The sequence below is a fragment of the Scyliorhinus canicula genome, chromosome 7, assembly GCF_902713615.1.
Source record: "Scyliorhinus canicula chromosome 7, sScyCan1.1, whole genome shotgun sequence".
Classification (NCBI taxonomy): domain Eukaryota; kingdom Metazoa; phylum Chordata; class Chondrichthyes; order Carcharhiniformes; family Scyliorhinidae; genus Scyliorhinus; species Scyliorhinus canicula.
The window spans coordinates 24,231,476-24,244,049 of NC_052152.1; the positions used below are offsets into that span (position 1 = coordinate 24,231,476).

Below are 12,574 nucleotides of genomic sequence, written 5' to 3' on the forward strand. Positions count from 1 at the left end.
AATTCAATGAAAATAAATCTGGAATTAAAAGTCTAATGATGGCCATGAAACCATTGCAGATTGTCAGAAAGACTCATCTAGTTCACTAATGTCCTTTTGGGAAGGAAACCTGCTGTTCTTACTGGTCTGGCCTACATGGACCCACAATAATGTCATTGACTCTTAAAATGCCCTCTTAAATACACTCAGTCCAAGGAAAATTGGGGATAGGTAATAAATGCTGGCCCAGCCAGCAAAGTCCAAAACCCATGAACGAATAGAAAAATCAAGTCCTCAATCCATGACAGTATAGCTCCCCCAGTCATGTGCTCTAATTTTGTTTATTAACCTTGTGCCAGAATTTATCAAAAGCTTTCCAAAAATCTAAATATACCACATTCTGCCAGTTACATGCTCAAAAAACTTCCAACAGGTTTGTTACACATGATTTCCCTCACAAACTCCATTTACCCCTGTGGCTAGTTAAGGAGAATGGCAGAACATCTGCATCATAAGACTAGTAAGCTATAATAAGTTTATAATAAGAACATTTTCTAATGCAACTTTAGGCTGCACGGGAACTACACCCCTCACGCTGTCAGACCCAGCTGTGTAGTCTGCCAACCCAGACTGTTTAAAGGACACATCAGGGATTAACACAAGTTTATTCATACATATATATATATATATATATATATATATATATATATATATATAAAAACTGTTTGTGTTCATTCAAACTGGCAGTACTACTGATCCAAGATTGATTTTACATTTAACCTTTTCACTACTTGACCCGATACGGAGCAATTCTGACACAGTAGTGCTAAAAGAATGATATTCTGGATCGCTACCTTAAAGCAAACATAAAAACAGAATCCTAAAGCTCAAAATTCCATTTAGTCCACCATGCTTGGCCTTCGAAGGAATTATCCAATTACTTCTTCTCTATTGCACCCTCAAGCTCTGCGCTTTCTCCCCTAAAATTTACCCATTTCCACCGTCAAAAGGTATTCTTGAAACTGCTTCCACTACTGTCAGGCAGTGCATTTTAGTTTCTAGGTTATTTAGTTATGAAAATACCCGTCTGACTTCTGGCTCTTTTGTCAACTGCTTTGAATCTAAATCTTCTGGTTAGCATTTACTCAGCCAATGGAAATGATTTCTGCTTACAATTCCATATCAAAACACTTCCATGATTTTTAACACCCCTATTAAATTTCCCCTTATAACCCTTTCTGCTCCAAGGAGAACAAAGCTTCTCTGTTCTTTTCATCTAACTTCATGAAGTCCCTCAACTTTGATATCATTCTAGTAAATCTTCTATGCACCACTGCCAAGGCCTTAACTCCCTGAAGTGTAACACCCAGAATTGGACATAATGGAGGGGATTCTCTCAGCCCGGGGCCGGGCCGGAGAATCGCCGCGACCGGCGCGAATCGAGCCACACTGCCGGGACGTGATTCTTCGTAGAGTGGAGAATCGGTGCCAGCCGCTCTACTGGCCCCTCCTCCCACCCCTCCGCCGATTGTCGTCCCAGAATGGGCTGAGCGGCCACAACAAAAAACCAGAGTCCCTCCAGCGCCATTCCAACCTGCTCTCAGCCGGCGGGTCCTCTGCGTGGAAGGGTCTGGGGGTGGCCTGTGGGGGGAGGGCCTCAATTGTGGCCTGGCCCGCGATCGTGACCCAGCCTCTCATGCTGGGTGCCTCCTTTCTTTCGCGCCGGCCCCTGTAGCACTACGCCATGTTGCGTCGGGGTTGGCACGGAGAAGGGTGCCACTGCGCATGTGCGAACCCTGCGGCACCCAGTTGAGCCCAGGATCAGCAGCTGGAGCGGCGAGGGTCACTCCGGTGCCGTCCTGTAGTGTCCAGAATTGTTGATCCTGAGGCCATGTTGACACCGTCGGGAAACGCTACAGCGTTTTCGACCAAGTCAACACTTAGCCGCAGATTCACAGAATCCCGCTCACTATCCCGAACAGGTGCCGGAATGTGGCGACTAGGGGCTTTTCACAGTAACTTCATTGAAGCCTACTTGTGACAATAAATAATTATTATTATTCCAACCAAGCTCTAACCAAAGATTTATAGCAAAATTTATTTGGCTTTTGAACTCTACCTCTTGATAAAGTCTTCAATTAACTATGATCCCCATCAACTTAGGTATAAAAGTAACTAACTACTGGCTTAACCTGTCATTGCAATTTTTTAGATTAAAACACTACCTTTAATTTTTTATAACAAATGAAGCATACCTTTGGTAGGTCCTTGGAACCTATGAGCTTCGAACTAGCACTGGCTACTCTTTGCAACTTTATTGCCTTCTGTGAGGTAGGCAGTTGTTTATCTTTCTTTATAGTGTTAACGTGAGCATCATGATAGCTTGTCCCTTTTTTCCCCCGTGTACTCTTAATATTCAAATGCATTAGTTTCTTTCCGAACAAGCCAGCAGGTTTCATTTTCTTTATTTTTGCTGCTACATTTCGTTTCATCCTTTCTGAAATTTCGGAGCATGATGACTTTCTTGTGTAATAATTTTTTCTTCTATTGACAGGTGCCTGTTTGACAGAAGTGGCCACTTTAGACTTTCCTTTCACAACCACCTTAGCTTTAGCTGCACAGTTGACCTCTAACATGCGACTAGGGGAAAGATCAAATTGTTTCCTTTTATTTCGGTTGATTAGCTTGCCAGATTTTTTCTTGCTTTGAGGGGTCATAAAAAATCCAAAGGAAAATCCACCTTCAATCAGTTTTTGTGTAGGTATGCGCTTTCTTTTACCCAGTGCGGGAATACCTCCAGCAGCTTGTATGCTATGCAAAAAAATACCCAAATTTTTGTTTTCAGCATCTAAAGATCGACACCCTGTGTTTTTCACTTTTCTTCTTTTCACAGTTGGCTGTGTTTCACTTGCACAGGCTTTAGTCTGCTTCCCTGGATCCATGAAAGTTGATTTGAACTGTTCTTCGTTCTTTGTCTCTTGTTTAGACCTCAAGTGTGATGAAACAGGCTGGCCGTTTCCTATTGCTTTCGTATCTAGTTGAGTTATTGCCTTCTGCTTGTTTCCTAATCCAAGAGTATTTTGGTAAACATATGGAACTACTTTTTTCCTCTTAAACTTTCCATCATTATCTACCCTCGTTTTTGCAGGCAATTGGTTTAAAGGATTCTCATCGAGAACCAGTCTCACTTTTCTTTTAGATGAGACAGCCAGACAAGTGTCATCAGAAAATGTCTCAACTGGTTTCGGGGTCTGACCTAATGATATAAAATGACTTCGCAGTGTTCTTTTAGACACACACCTTCTCAGAGCAGGATTTCTTTGACAACTTTTCATTTTAGGGCACAATAACTTACACTTTCTACAATTCATAGAATCACACAACTGTCTGGTCTTCCGCCTGCCTCTATGCCCATGATCAGTCAGGCAAGGTGACACCTCAGATGTTGTGCTCCCTAGCACGGAAGAACTTTTTACACATTTGTAAGTGGCACATCTTCGGCTTTTTATAGCCAATGGACTCCCTTCAGTATCCTTGTTGTCAATTGCCTGAGATTTTGATAACACTGCTTTTTGCTCTGTAGAAATGGCAGTAAACTTGTTGCCACTCTTCAAAACCTTTGTAGAAATACTGGGATTTGTTTTGCACGATTGTGAATTTTGTGCTAAAGGACCATTTCTTCTGCTACTGCCTTTAGAACATTTATTTTCTTGTTGGATTTTCTTGTCTTGACAACTGAATCGCCCTTTAGTTTTAACTTTAGGGTTATTTATTTGTGTTTTAGGTGGAACACAAACTATTTTCTTTTTGGTATGATCCTGAGACACATTATTTTTGTGACTTAAAGGTTCAGGCTTGTTTAGTGCAAGCAATGTTTTGTTTAATTTTTGATTGTCTCCTTTTTGTTTCTGTATTGGTGGTAGAATTTTTTCAATTACAACAAAACAATTGGTAAGTGCTTTTGCTTTAACCTGGTCTTCATGCAATTGAGCTTTTGCAATGTCTATTTTTTTTCTCTTTGTTCCAGTAATCAGTGAATAATTTTTTATTTTAGGCTGTCGAAGTCTCCTTTTCTGTTTCCAAGTAGCCTGTTCTTCACTGTCAATAACAGAAGATTTTCTTTGCAACCCTAATACACTAAGCAGTTTGTACTTCTCAGTTGTGTTAGGAGAGTAAAGTTCTTCAGTGGTCATTTGCGATCTGAGAAGTGTGCTCATTCCTTTACAACCAGAGTTTTCCTGAGTGCTCACAGTGTTAGGATCCAAATGCTTTGACGCTCTTGTACGTGATTTAGACTTTATAGGAGTTTTCTCAAAGCTGCATTTTCTTTGATGACGAGCATTTCTTGACATGCCAGCAAATTTCAGGTCTAAAGAATTAGGAATGTTACTCAATGCCTTATTTGCAGGTGAACATCTTTGAGGGGGAAAAGTTTTAACTTTTAAGGTTTTAGACGGAGTTTTATCATAAAAGCCTAATAATTTAAATCGTCTACTTGGATTTTCCAACGTCTCCGCTCCAAGGCTATCGAAGGGAGTTTCAGAATGTACTGGTATCACTTTGTCTTTGAAAAATCCTTGCTGCATTTCTTGAAGCTTAATACTAAAATCTGAGACCTTTGTTTCTCCTTGACTCATTGCTGAATGCGACCTTGCAGTAAAAACATCCAGTTTCTGTTGTGTTGTACCATCTTCTAGCTGACCAAACTTATAGCAAATATCTGAAACGTGTTGTCTAGGTCCAGTTAAAGATCGATCAATAAAAACTTCAAATGAAGGAAATTCTTTTTTCTCTTCTTTGCTACCTTCCTCCTTGTGTGCTTTACTGTTCCCTGTTCCATGCAATTTGCACAATGCTGCACACATCTCAACCACTTCCCAAATCCGCAAGTGCCTGGCCAAAGCTGATGTCTCAGCAAAATAATCTGGTTTTAAGGACAATGAAGATGTGTAGGAAAAATCCAATAGCGGAAGGAAACTCTTGCTGCTGAACCCTAGAACGTAAAGAATAAAAATATTTAAAAAGCAGAATTATTGCAGTAATTTGTGTAATTAAAACAGTGAATTCCTCGACACTTTGTCAAATGATGCCTCTACAACAATATTTTTTCCTTACGACGTTTTGATTTATTAACAATGGAAGTAAAAAATGGTAAAGAAAGGTTCTTTAGCCTTTCAATTTCAGAACCTATAAATAGCCCACAATGTTCTGATGACACCATTAGCAAGCAATAAAGTTTGACTTCATCCAGTAACTTGACAAACATGCAAACATATAAAGACTAGCTTTAAGTGGTTTCAGGAGCACCCCCACTATGCAACTCAAAGATTGCTTGAACACTAAATTGCTCTTCCAAAAGTGGTACTGATTCTCATTTCATTCCTGAGCTTATTTTTAAAACTCCCAAGTTTTGCTCTCCTTTGTGTTTCCAGTACATTTCAGGTGTTCTGTAGAATCAAAGGTAACAACTTATCCCCCATCCAATGATTGCAATTTGCAGTCCGATTTCCTTAAGTTTGTGCATACATCTGGAGGGGATTGCTATTCTTTCATAATTGATTGTGTCCAGAACCAGGCGTCACAGTCCGAGGATTCAGGGTGAACCATTTCAGACAGATATAAGGAGACATTTCTTCATACAAAGAGTGGCGAGCCTGTGGAATTCATCATCACAGGAAACAGTTCATGCTAAAACTTTGAATAAATTCAAGAGGCGGCTTGATATAGTATTTGGGGAGATTGGGATCAAAGGCTATGAGGAGAAAGCAGGATTAGGCTATTGAGCTCGATGATCAGCCATGATCGCGATGAATGGCAGAGCAGGCTCGAAGGGCCAAAAGACCTCCTCCTGCTCCTATCTTCTATGTATCTATGATTTTCACTGTGTACATTGTTCAAGTTACAAACTGAAGCATCAAAATACCTGTTACTAACATTACATACAAAGCTAAATGAAATGAGTTTAAACGATGAAAGCAGTTGAACTACACAGGTACTGTGACTTAATAGTTGTTAAACCATAAAGCACTCAATTCAGTACAGAAAATAAAATTATGATTTCTCTGATGTTAGAAATTGAAAATAGGGACAGCACGGTGGCGCAGTGGTTAACATTGCTGCTTCACGGCGCAGAGGTCCCATTTTTGATCCCGCCGCTGGGTCACTGTCCGTGTGGAGATTACACATTCTCCCCGTGTTTGCGTGGGTTTCGCCCCCACAACCCAAAGATGTGCAGGGTAGGTGTACTGGCCACGCTAAATTGCCCCTTAATTGGAAAAAAATGAATTGGGTACTCCATTTATTTTTTAAAAAAAGAAATTGAAAATACAAAATGTCTCGTTAATATAAATTTTGTAAGGCGATGTTCTTGACACACAAAAAATGATTGGAAGGAATTTTATATTAAAGGCATTTTTCAAACAAAGTTCATTGTAGTTTTACTTAATCTACAGCTTCTGAAACCCACGAACACTAGTCCTGATTTACCAACGATAGAAACATTATTGATCCATAATTGCTGGCTTTCCACTATAAAGCATTCTATTTTTTTTCAAGGAGCAATTTAGTGTGGCCAATCCACTTAACCTGCACATCTTTGTATTGTGGGGGTGAAACCCACGCAGACACTGGGAGCCAAAGAGAAAATGCTGGAAAATCTCAGCCAGTCTGGCAGCATCTGCAGGGAGAGAAAATAGTTAACGTTTCGAGTCAAGATGACAAAGGGTCATCTGAACTCGAAATGTTAGCTCTTTCCTCTCCCTACAGATGCTGCCAGACCTGCTGAGATTTTGAAGCATTTTTCTCTTTGGTTTGAGATTCCAGCATCCGCAGTAATTTACTTTTATCCAGACGCGGGGAGAATGTGCAAACTCCACACAGACACTGACTTGATGCCGGGATCGAACCCAGGTCCTCGGCGCCATAGGCAGCAGTGCTAACCACTCTGCTGCCCCAGTATAAAGCATTTTAAACGATCAACTGAAAGAACATAGCTTATAGCAAAAAGCCACAATGGTGCACACACCATGGTGCCTTGAGGTCACACAAAAGGTTCAAATTTAGGTTGTCATCAATTTGCATTTTTATCAAGTTACTAATGCCAACAGATCTTGGGTACTCTCTCAGTTTTCACCCACCAATGAGGCAACAGTGCTCAGAACAGCACTTTTCAGGCTCATGAAATTCCAACACATTAGTGTTAAAGAAATAGATGGACAAATCTAATTTTATATCATAACATTTTACAGCACAGAAACAGGTCATTCAACTACAGGTCTATTGAGTGTTTCTGCTTCAGACAGGCCTGCTACCAACCTCATTAATCTTATCCCATCAACATATTCTTTTATTCCTTTCTCCCTCAGATGTCTATCTAGCTTCCCTAAATGTATCTGTGTTATTTGCCTCAAATACTATTTCACAAGTTTCACATTCTAACCACTCAAGTTAAGTGTCTCATGAATTTTTGCATAGACTTTAGTTGAATTATCAGTATTTGATGAACCTTTGGTGGCCGTCAACTGTCAAACTGACAGGTACAGGGGTAGCATGAGCCATACAAAGGTCGGGAATTTCTGGAGAACAGTGCTATTAATATGGCCTTTACCACCAAGGTGAGAAACTCAAACCTCTAAAGCCTAGGTGTCGACCTTAATTAACCAATGCAATCTGGAATATTAAAAACATTGCTATCCTACTGCCAGTCTATAGCTATAGAACAGCATTTACTGTTTGATCAGTTGCCACAGTAAGCCTCACTTTGCAACGCACAAGTACCAGAAAGAAAGAGGAGAACTTGCATTTATGTAGTGCCTTTCATGTCATCAGGATACTTCAAAATGTTTCATTGCAAATTCATTGATATTTTTAAAACAATCACTGTTTTATGATGAATATAACAGCTAATTTGTCCACAACAAGGTCTCACAAAAGGTAATGAAATAAATGACTGGTTTTATTTTTATAGGTGATAATTGACGAATAAATGTTCAGCAGATTTTTGAAGGGACTCTCCGCTCTTCTCCAAATAGTGCAATACGATTTTTTACGTCCTCTTTATGGCAGAAAGAGACTTTAAACCAAGTCTCACTCGAAAAAATGCACCTCTTGATAGTACAACATCCCATCAACTTTGCACTGAAGTGTCAGCATAGATTGCGTGCTCAACTCCATAGCATGAACTTGAATCCATGACCTTCAAAATGGAGCTGATACTAGAAGCAAAACATGTGCAAATAATTATTTCAAAATTCGTCACCTTTCAAATCCACAATTTTATTAGATGTAGATCCTTTCTCTGAAAACAGATCCTGGAAGTATTCACTAACAGCTGCTAACACAGCACGATGAGCTGGATAGGATGTTTTCTCCACTATCAAAGTTACATCACAAAAATGGCCTTTAGAGCGTTGACTGTTCAATCTCTCAAGCACTTTGGTGCAGTGTGTAGGCAATTGATGAGTTATATGCTTTTCTTCTGAAATCTGCCAAAACAAAGTACATGAATGTAAAATTTTTCCCCTATTCGGAGTCAATTCTAATTTCATCTTTCTTTTCCCAATTCCAAGAATACAATTTCCCTGGCCATGGGAGCAGGTGATGGCATTGTTAGCCCCTGGACTGGTGCTCCAACATGTCTAATACTACACAATAACTGGCTTTTCCACAGATTTTCCCTCTATTCCTCCCACCTGTGAAATGATCAAATCTTTTGAAAGTTACCCGCCGCCGACAGCTTTTACCATGAATTAAATTTGAAATACCACCGGTCTGAACTGTGATATAACTTGGTTCGCCGGCCGGCCTATCTATCAAATGCTTGGTGCGGGCCGTTCAAAAGTTACCCGCCGCCGACAGCTTTTACCATGAATTAAATTTGAAATACCACCAGTCTGAACTGTGATATAACTTGGTTCGCCGGCCGGTCTATCTATCAAATGTTTGGTGCGGGCCGTTCAAAAGTTACCCGCCGCCGACAGCTTTTACCATGAATTACCATGAATTTCAATTTTTAGTTGGGCTGGCGATGAGTTGGGCTGGCGATGAGTCGGCGGCGATGAGTCGGCCGCGATGAGTTGTCCTAGACCCAATAAATCATCCCAGCTTTCAAAAGAAGCTTCATAAATATATGAGGATGTAACTGATACTAATGTATAGAAATAATCTAAAGAAAATATTATGAAAATTAATGGGAGCAAAATCATAGATTTGCTATAGTGCAGAATGAGGCCATTCAGCCCATTGTGTTGCACCAGTTCTCCAAATGAGCAAATCACGTAAGTGCCATTCTCCTGACTTCTCGCCGTAACTCTGCATTTCCTTCCTTGGAAAATAGCAGAGATCCCAGATTACTGATGGATATTAGGGATCAAACGTTAATCGTGAATTTCTAAATAACCTTTGGAAACTGGAATTGTGCCGAAAAACAGGAGGGTGACCAAGCTGACGGCACAGTAGCACAGTGGTTAGCACTGTTGCTTCACAGTGACACGGACCCGGGTTCGATTCACGGCTTGGTCACTGTCTGTGCGAAGTCTGCCCGTGTCTCCATGGGTTTCCTCGGGTGTTCCGGTTTCCTCCCATAAGTCCCGAAAAATGTGCTGTTAGGTGAACTGGGCATTCTGAATTCTCCCCCCGTGTACCCAAACAGGCGCCGGAGTGTGGTGACTAGGGAATTTTCACAGTAACTTCATTGCAGTGTTAATGTAAGCCTACTGGTGACACCAATAAAGATTATTATGTTTCCCACTCTCATAGGCGTTATAGTTTTATCATGGCTAAACTGGCACAAGGCAAAATTAATAGTCCGAAAGATATATACTTATCAATGACAATTTGCACTGAACTAATTTAGTTAAAATTTGAAGAAATTAGTGTATAAAGAGAATGTGACATATTTGATAGAATGGGATATAAAAAGCATGCTACAGAAGGTAATACAGTTGTATTCCATCAATACTTTAACTTTAAAATTCTTATTCTGCTTTTCAAATCCCACCTTAATTCTAAAATCCTCCCGTCCTTACAAACCTTTTGAAATTTCTGCACTGCTCCAGTTCTGGCCTTGTGAGCATTCTGGATATTGATTGTTCCATCATTGGTGGTCGTGTTTTCAATTACCTGGGCCCTAAGCTCTGAAATTCTATACCTAAACCTTCATCTGTCCACTGCTCTCTCACTTTCTTCACAATTTACCTGTCCGACCAAGCCTTTGGCCATCTAACCTAATATCGCCTCATGTGGCTGAATACCAAATTTGGTTTGACAACATCGTATGAGATACCTTGAAACATTTTATGATGTTAAAGGCACTATATAAATGCAATTTATTATTGATTGTTAGACCTGGGTTGCTTCACAACAAGTGGTAATTGCAGCAAAAGTTATAGCTTCATATAAAACAGAGTTGGATAAATATTTGAAAATAAAAGGGCAGGAAAATGGGATTAAAAATTTAGCTGCAAATTGAGATCTAACACGAAGGCAGACATGATGGCAGCCTTGAAATGTAGCCATGTGGAAATTATTTATGATTGGTGAAGCAAAACATAAATACATGATCACACTGCATTACAATGCTTCCACTTCTTCAGCAATAATTCACATATTCAAATTTAATTTTTGTTCTTAATTTTCACAACTCTTACCAGAGGATTATCTCTCCCATCTTTACACTGATTGCATCCCAGGACGTAATCTCGGATGTCTGGAAACATTCCTGAAATAGATTAATAAAGTTGCATGAGAAGCAATATACATTGTTAAACAGTTTACATTACGGAAGTTACATTTGCTATTGCACCATTTCCTTTGAGTCTTGTTTTCAAACATCCATATAAATTGCATCTTCTGATGTTATTGCAGAAAAAATAAATATCACACAACTTACACAAGCATTTCCTAGTACTTCAGAATCTACATTATGTTCTTCCACTCTTCTAGACAGTGTGTCTGTTCAATCTCCAAATCACACCATTGTGTAAATTAGTGAGCCTATATGTTTGATTGTTATAATCTTGTCCCATGAGAGACACCAATATTCTTAAATGAACAAAATAAAGTTAATATTGCTGAAAAGCAAATCAGATTTCCAGATCTTATCATGTTGCACTCACCAGGATAAATGCAAGAATACCAAATTTCAAAATGATCACAATTTATACTATGCTAGCCCCCTTGCTTAACCCTGTTCTTCAAATGTTTTAAATACTTCCATCTTTCCAGGGTAATTTGCAGCAGAGCACTTTTCATGCCTGGAAGTGGCTATACAAGTCATATTTTATGCTAACAGAATGCTGCCACCAGCCCAAAATGACATTCTACCTACCACACAATTGAGCAACATCATGTATGAATTTCGATCAGTGGAACACTAGGTGCGAATGCTGTGTATCCCAACGATTGGCTGATTGAATCAACTATCATGTTCCTTCAGTTGCCCATAATAGGCAATATACAGGCAGCACTAAACTGCTTACAAAACCCCAAAAAACTGTCTACTGTTGGGTGTGATTCTGCAATTGGGTAGCACTTGCTGAACAATCCCGAGTGCACCCATAGCAACACTAACAATCAATTTAAGATAATTAGTCAAGATCATAAGATATCTTATTTATACTTACTAGTGACACACATTCAGATACACAGACTCCTTCTCTGCCAACAAAAGCAATATGTTCAACATGGAAGCTTGGAGAGCCTATAGCTCATCCGTTGCTTTCTCCGTGACGAAGCCTCGGTCAGAATTGACTTGCCAACCCATCAGCATCCTTTTTCCTGATTTATAAATTGCTGTGATCATTTGAAATTTGGTATCCTTGCATTTATCTTGATAAGAGCAATATGAATAGATTCAGCAACATGTCTCTTTCTTTTCAGCAACATTCAAGTCCCATACTACCAAATTACTGTATAAAGTCAAGAAATATATAAGCAAACAGTAAACAGCTTAGTTCTGTGCATTCTCAATTGCATACTATTGGTGACTAAAAACATTTTGTTCAGTGGATTGGTGCTATAGACTTTCAGTGTTCCATTACGTATTAGGTTTTTATCTATTTCTCATAAAATTATTTCTGGTGTCAACTTTGATTTTTATTCCATTAAGCTAAAATCAGGCGCAAGATACTACCTCTCTCTTCATTTTTCAATTTTCCCATTGGTGGTACAATATTCCTAGTTTTCCAACTTGTGCATTTTCTGGCATATTTGAATGCCAATGGTTTGTTTGATTCTCTACATTTTCTTCCAAAATTTCTTATTTATTGAAATCATTCATTTACTTCATATTGATTTGCGCCAAATGCTCAATTTCAAGCCTTACACACTACTGGAGTTATCTACATAATCGTGATGACTTTCACTGGTAATATTTTGGATCTATAATGCAGAAAAAGATCCCAAAAGATCATAACATTTCACTGTGTTCCTTTGTCACATTGTTGAAGCATCTTTATTTATTAATATACTGTTTACACCATAATCTGTGTTTCAGCAATGCTCATCCTGGAACTTGCTATAAAACTGGATATTTCCCTTTCTGATTTTCCAAAATATATTTCCAATACATTCACTATTACTCACCTCTAAAATATTT

General features: G+C 39.2%; 1 protein-coding gene across 2 annotated transcripts in view; it reads right to left on the reverse strand.

Annotated features, from left to right (window-relative positions):
• si:dkey-229b18.3 overlaps positions 1–12,574 on the reverse strand; it is a 37,976-nt gene that overhangs the window by 17,761 nt on the left and 7,641 nt on the right. For both annotated transcript variants that reach the window (XM_038801565.1, XM_038801566.1), the window contains exons 2-4: positions 10,626–10,696; positions 8,237–8,462; positions 2,235–4,972 (exon numbers count right to left, since the gene is read on the reverse strand). In XM_038801565.1, the coding sequence (XP_038657493.1) occupies positions 2,235–4,972; positions 8,237–8,462; positions 10,626–10,696 (3,035 nt within the window). The remainder of the gene's footprint in view (positions 1–2,234; positions 4,973–8,236; positions 8,463–10,625; positions 10,697–12,574) is intronic.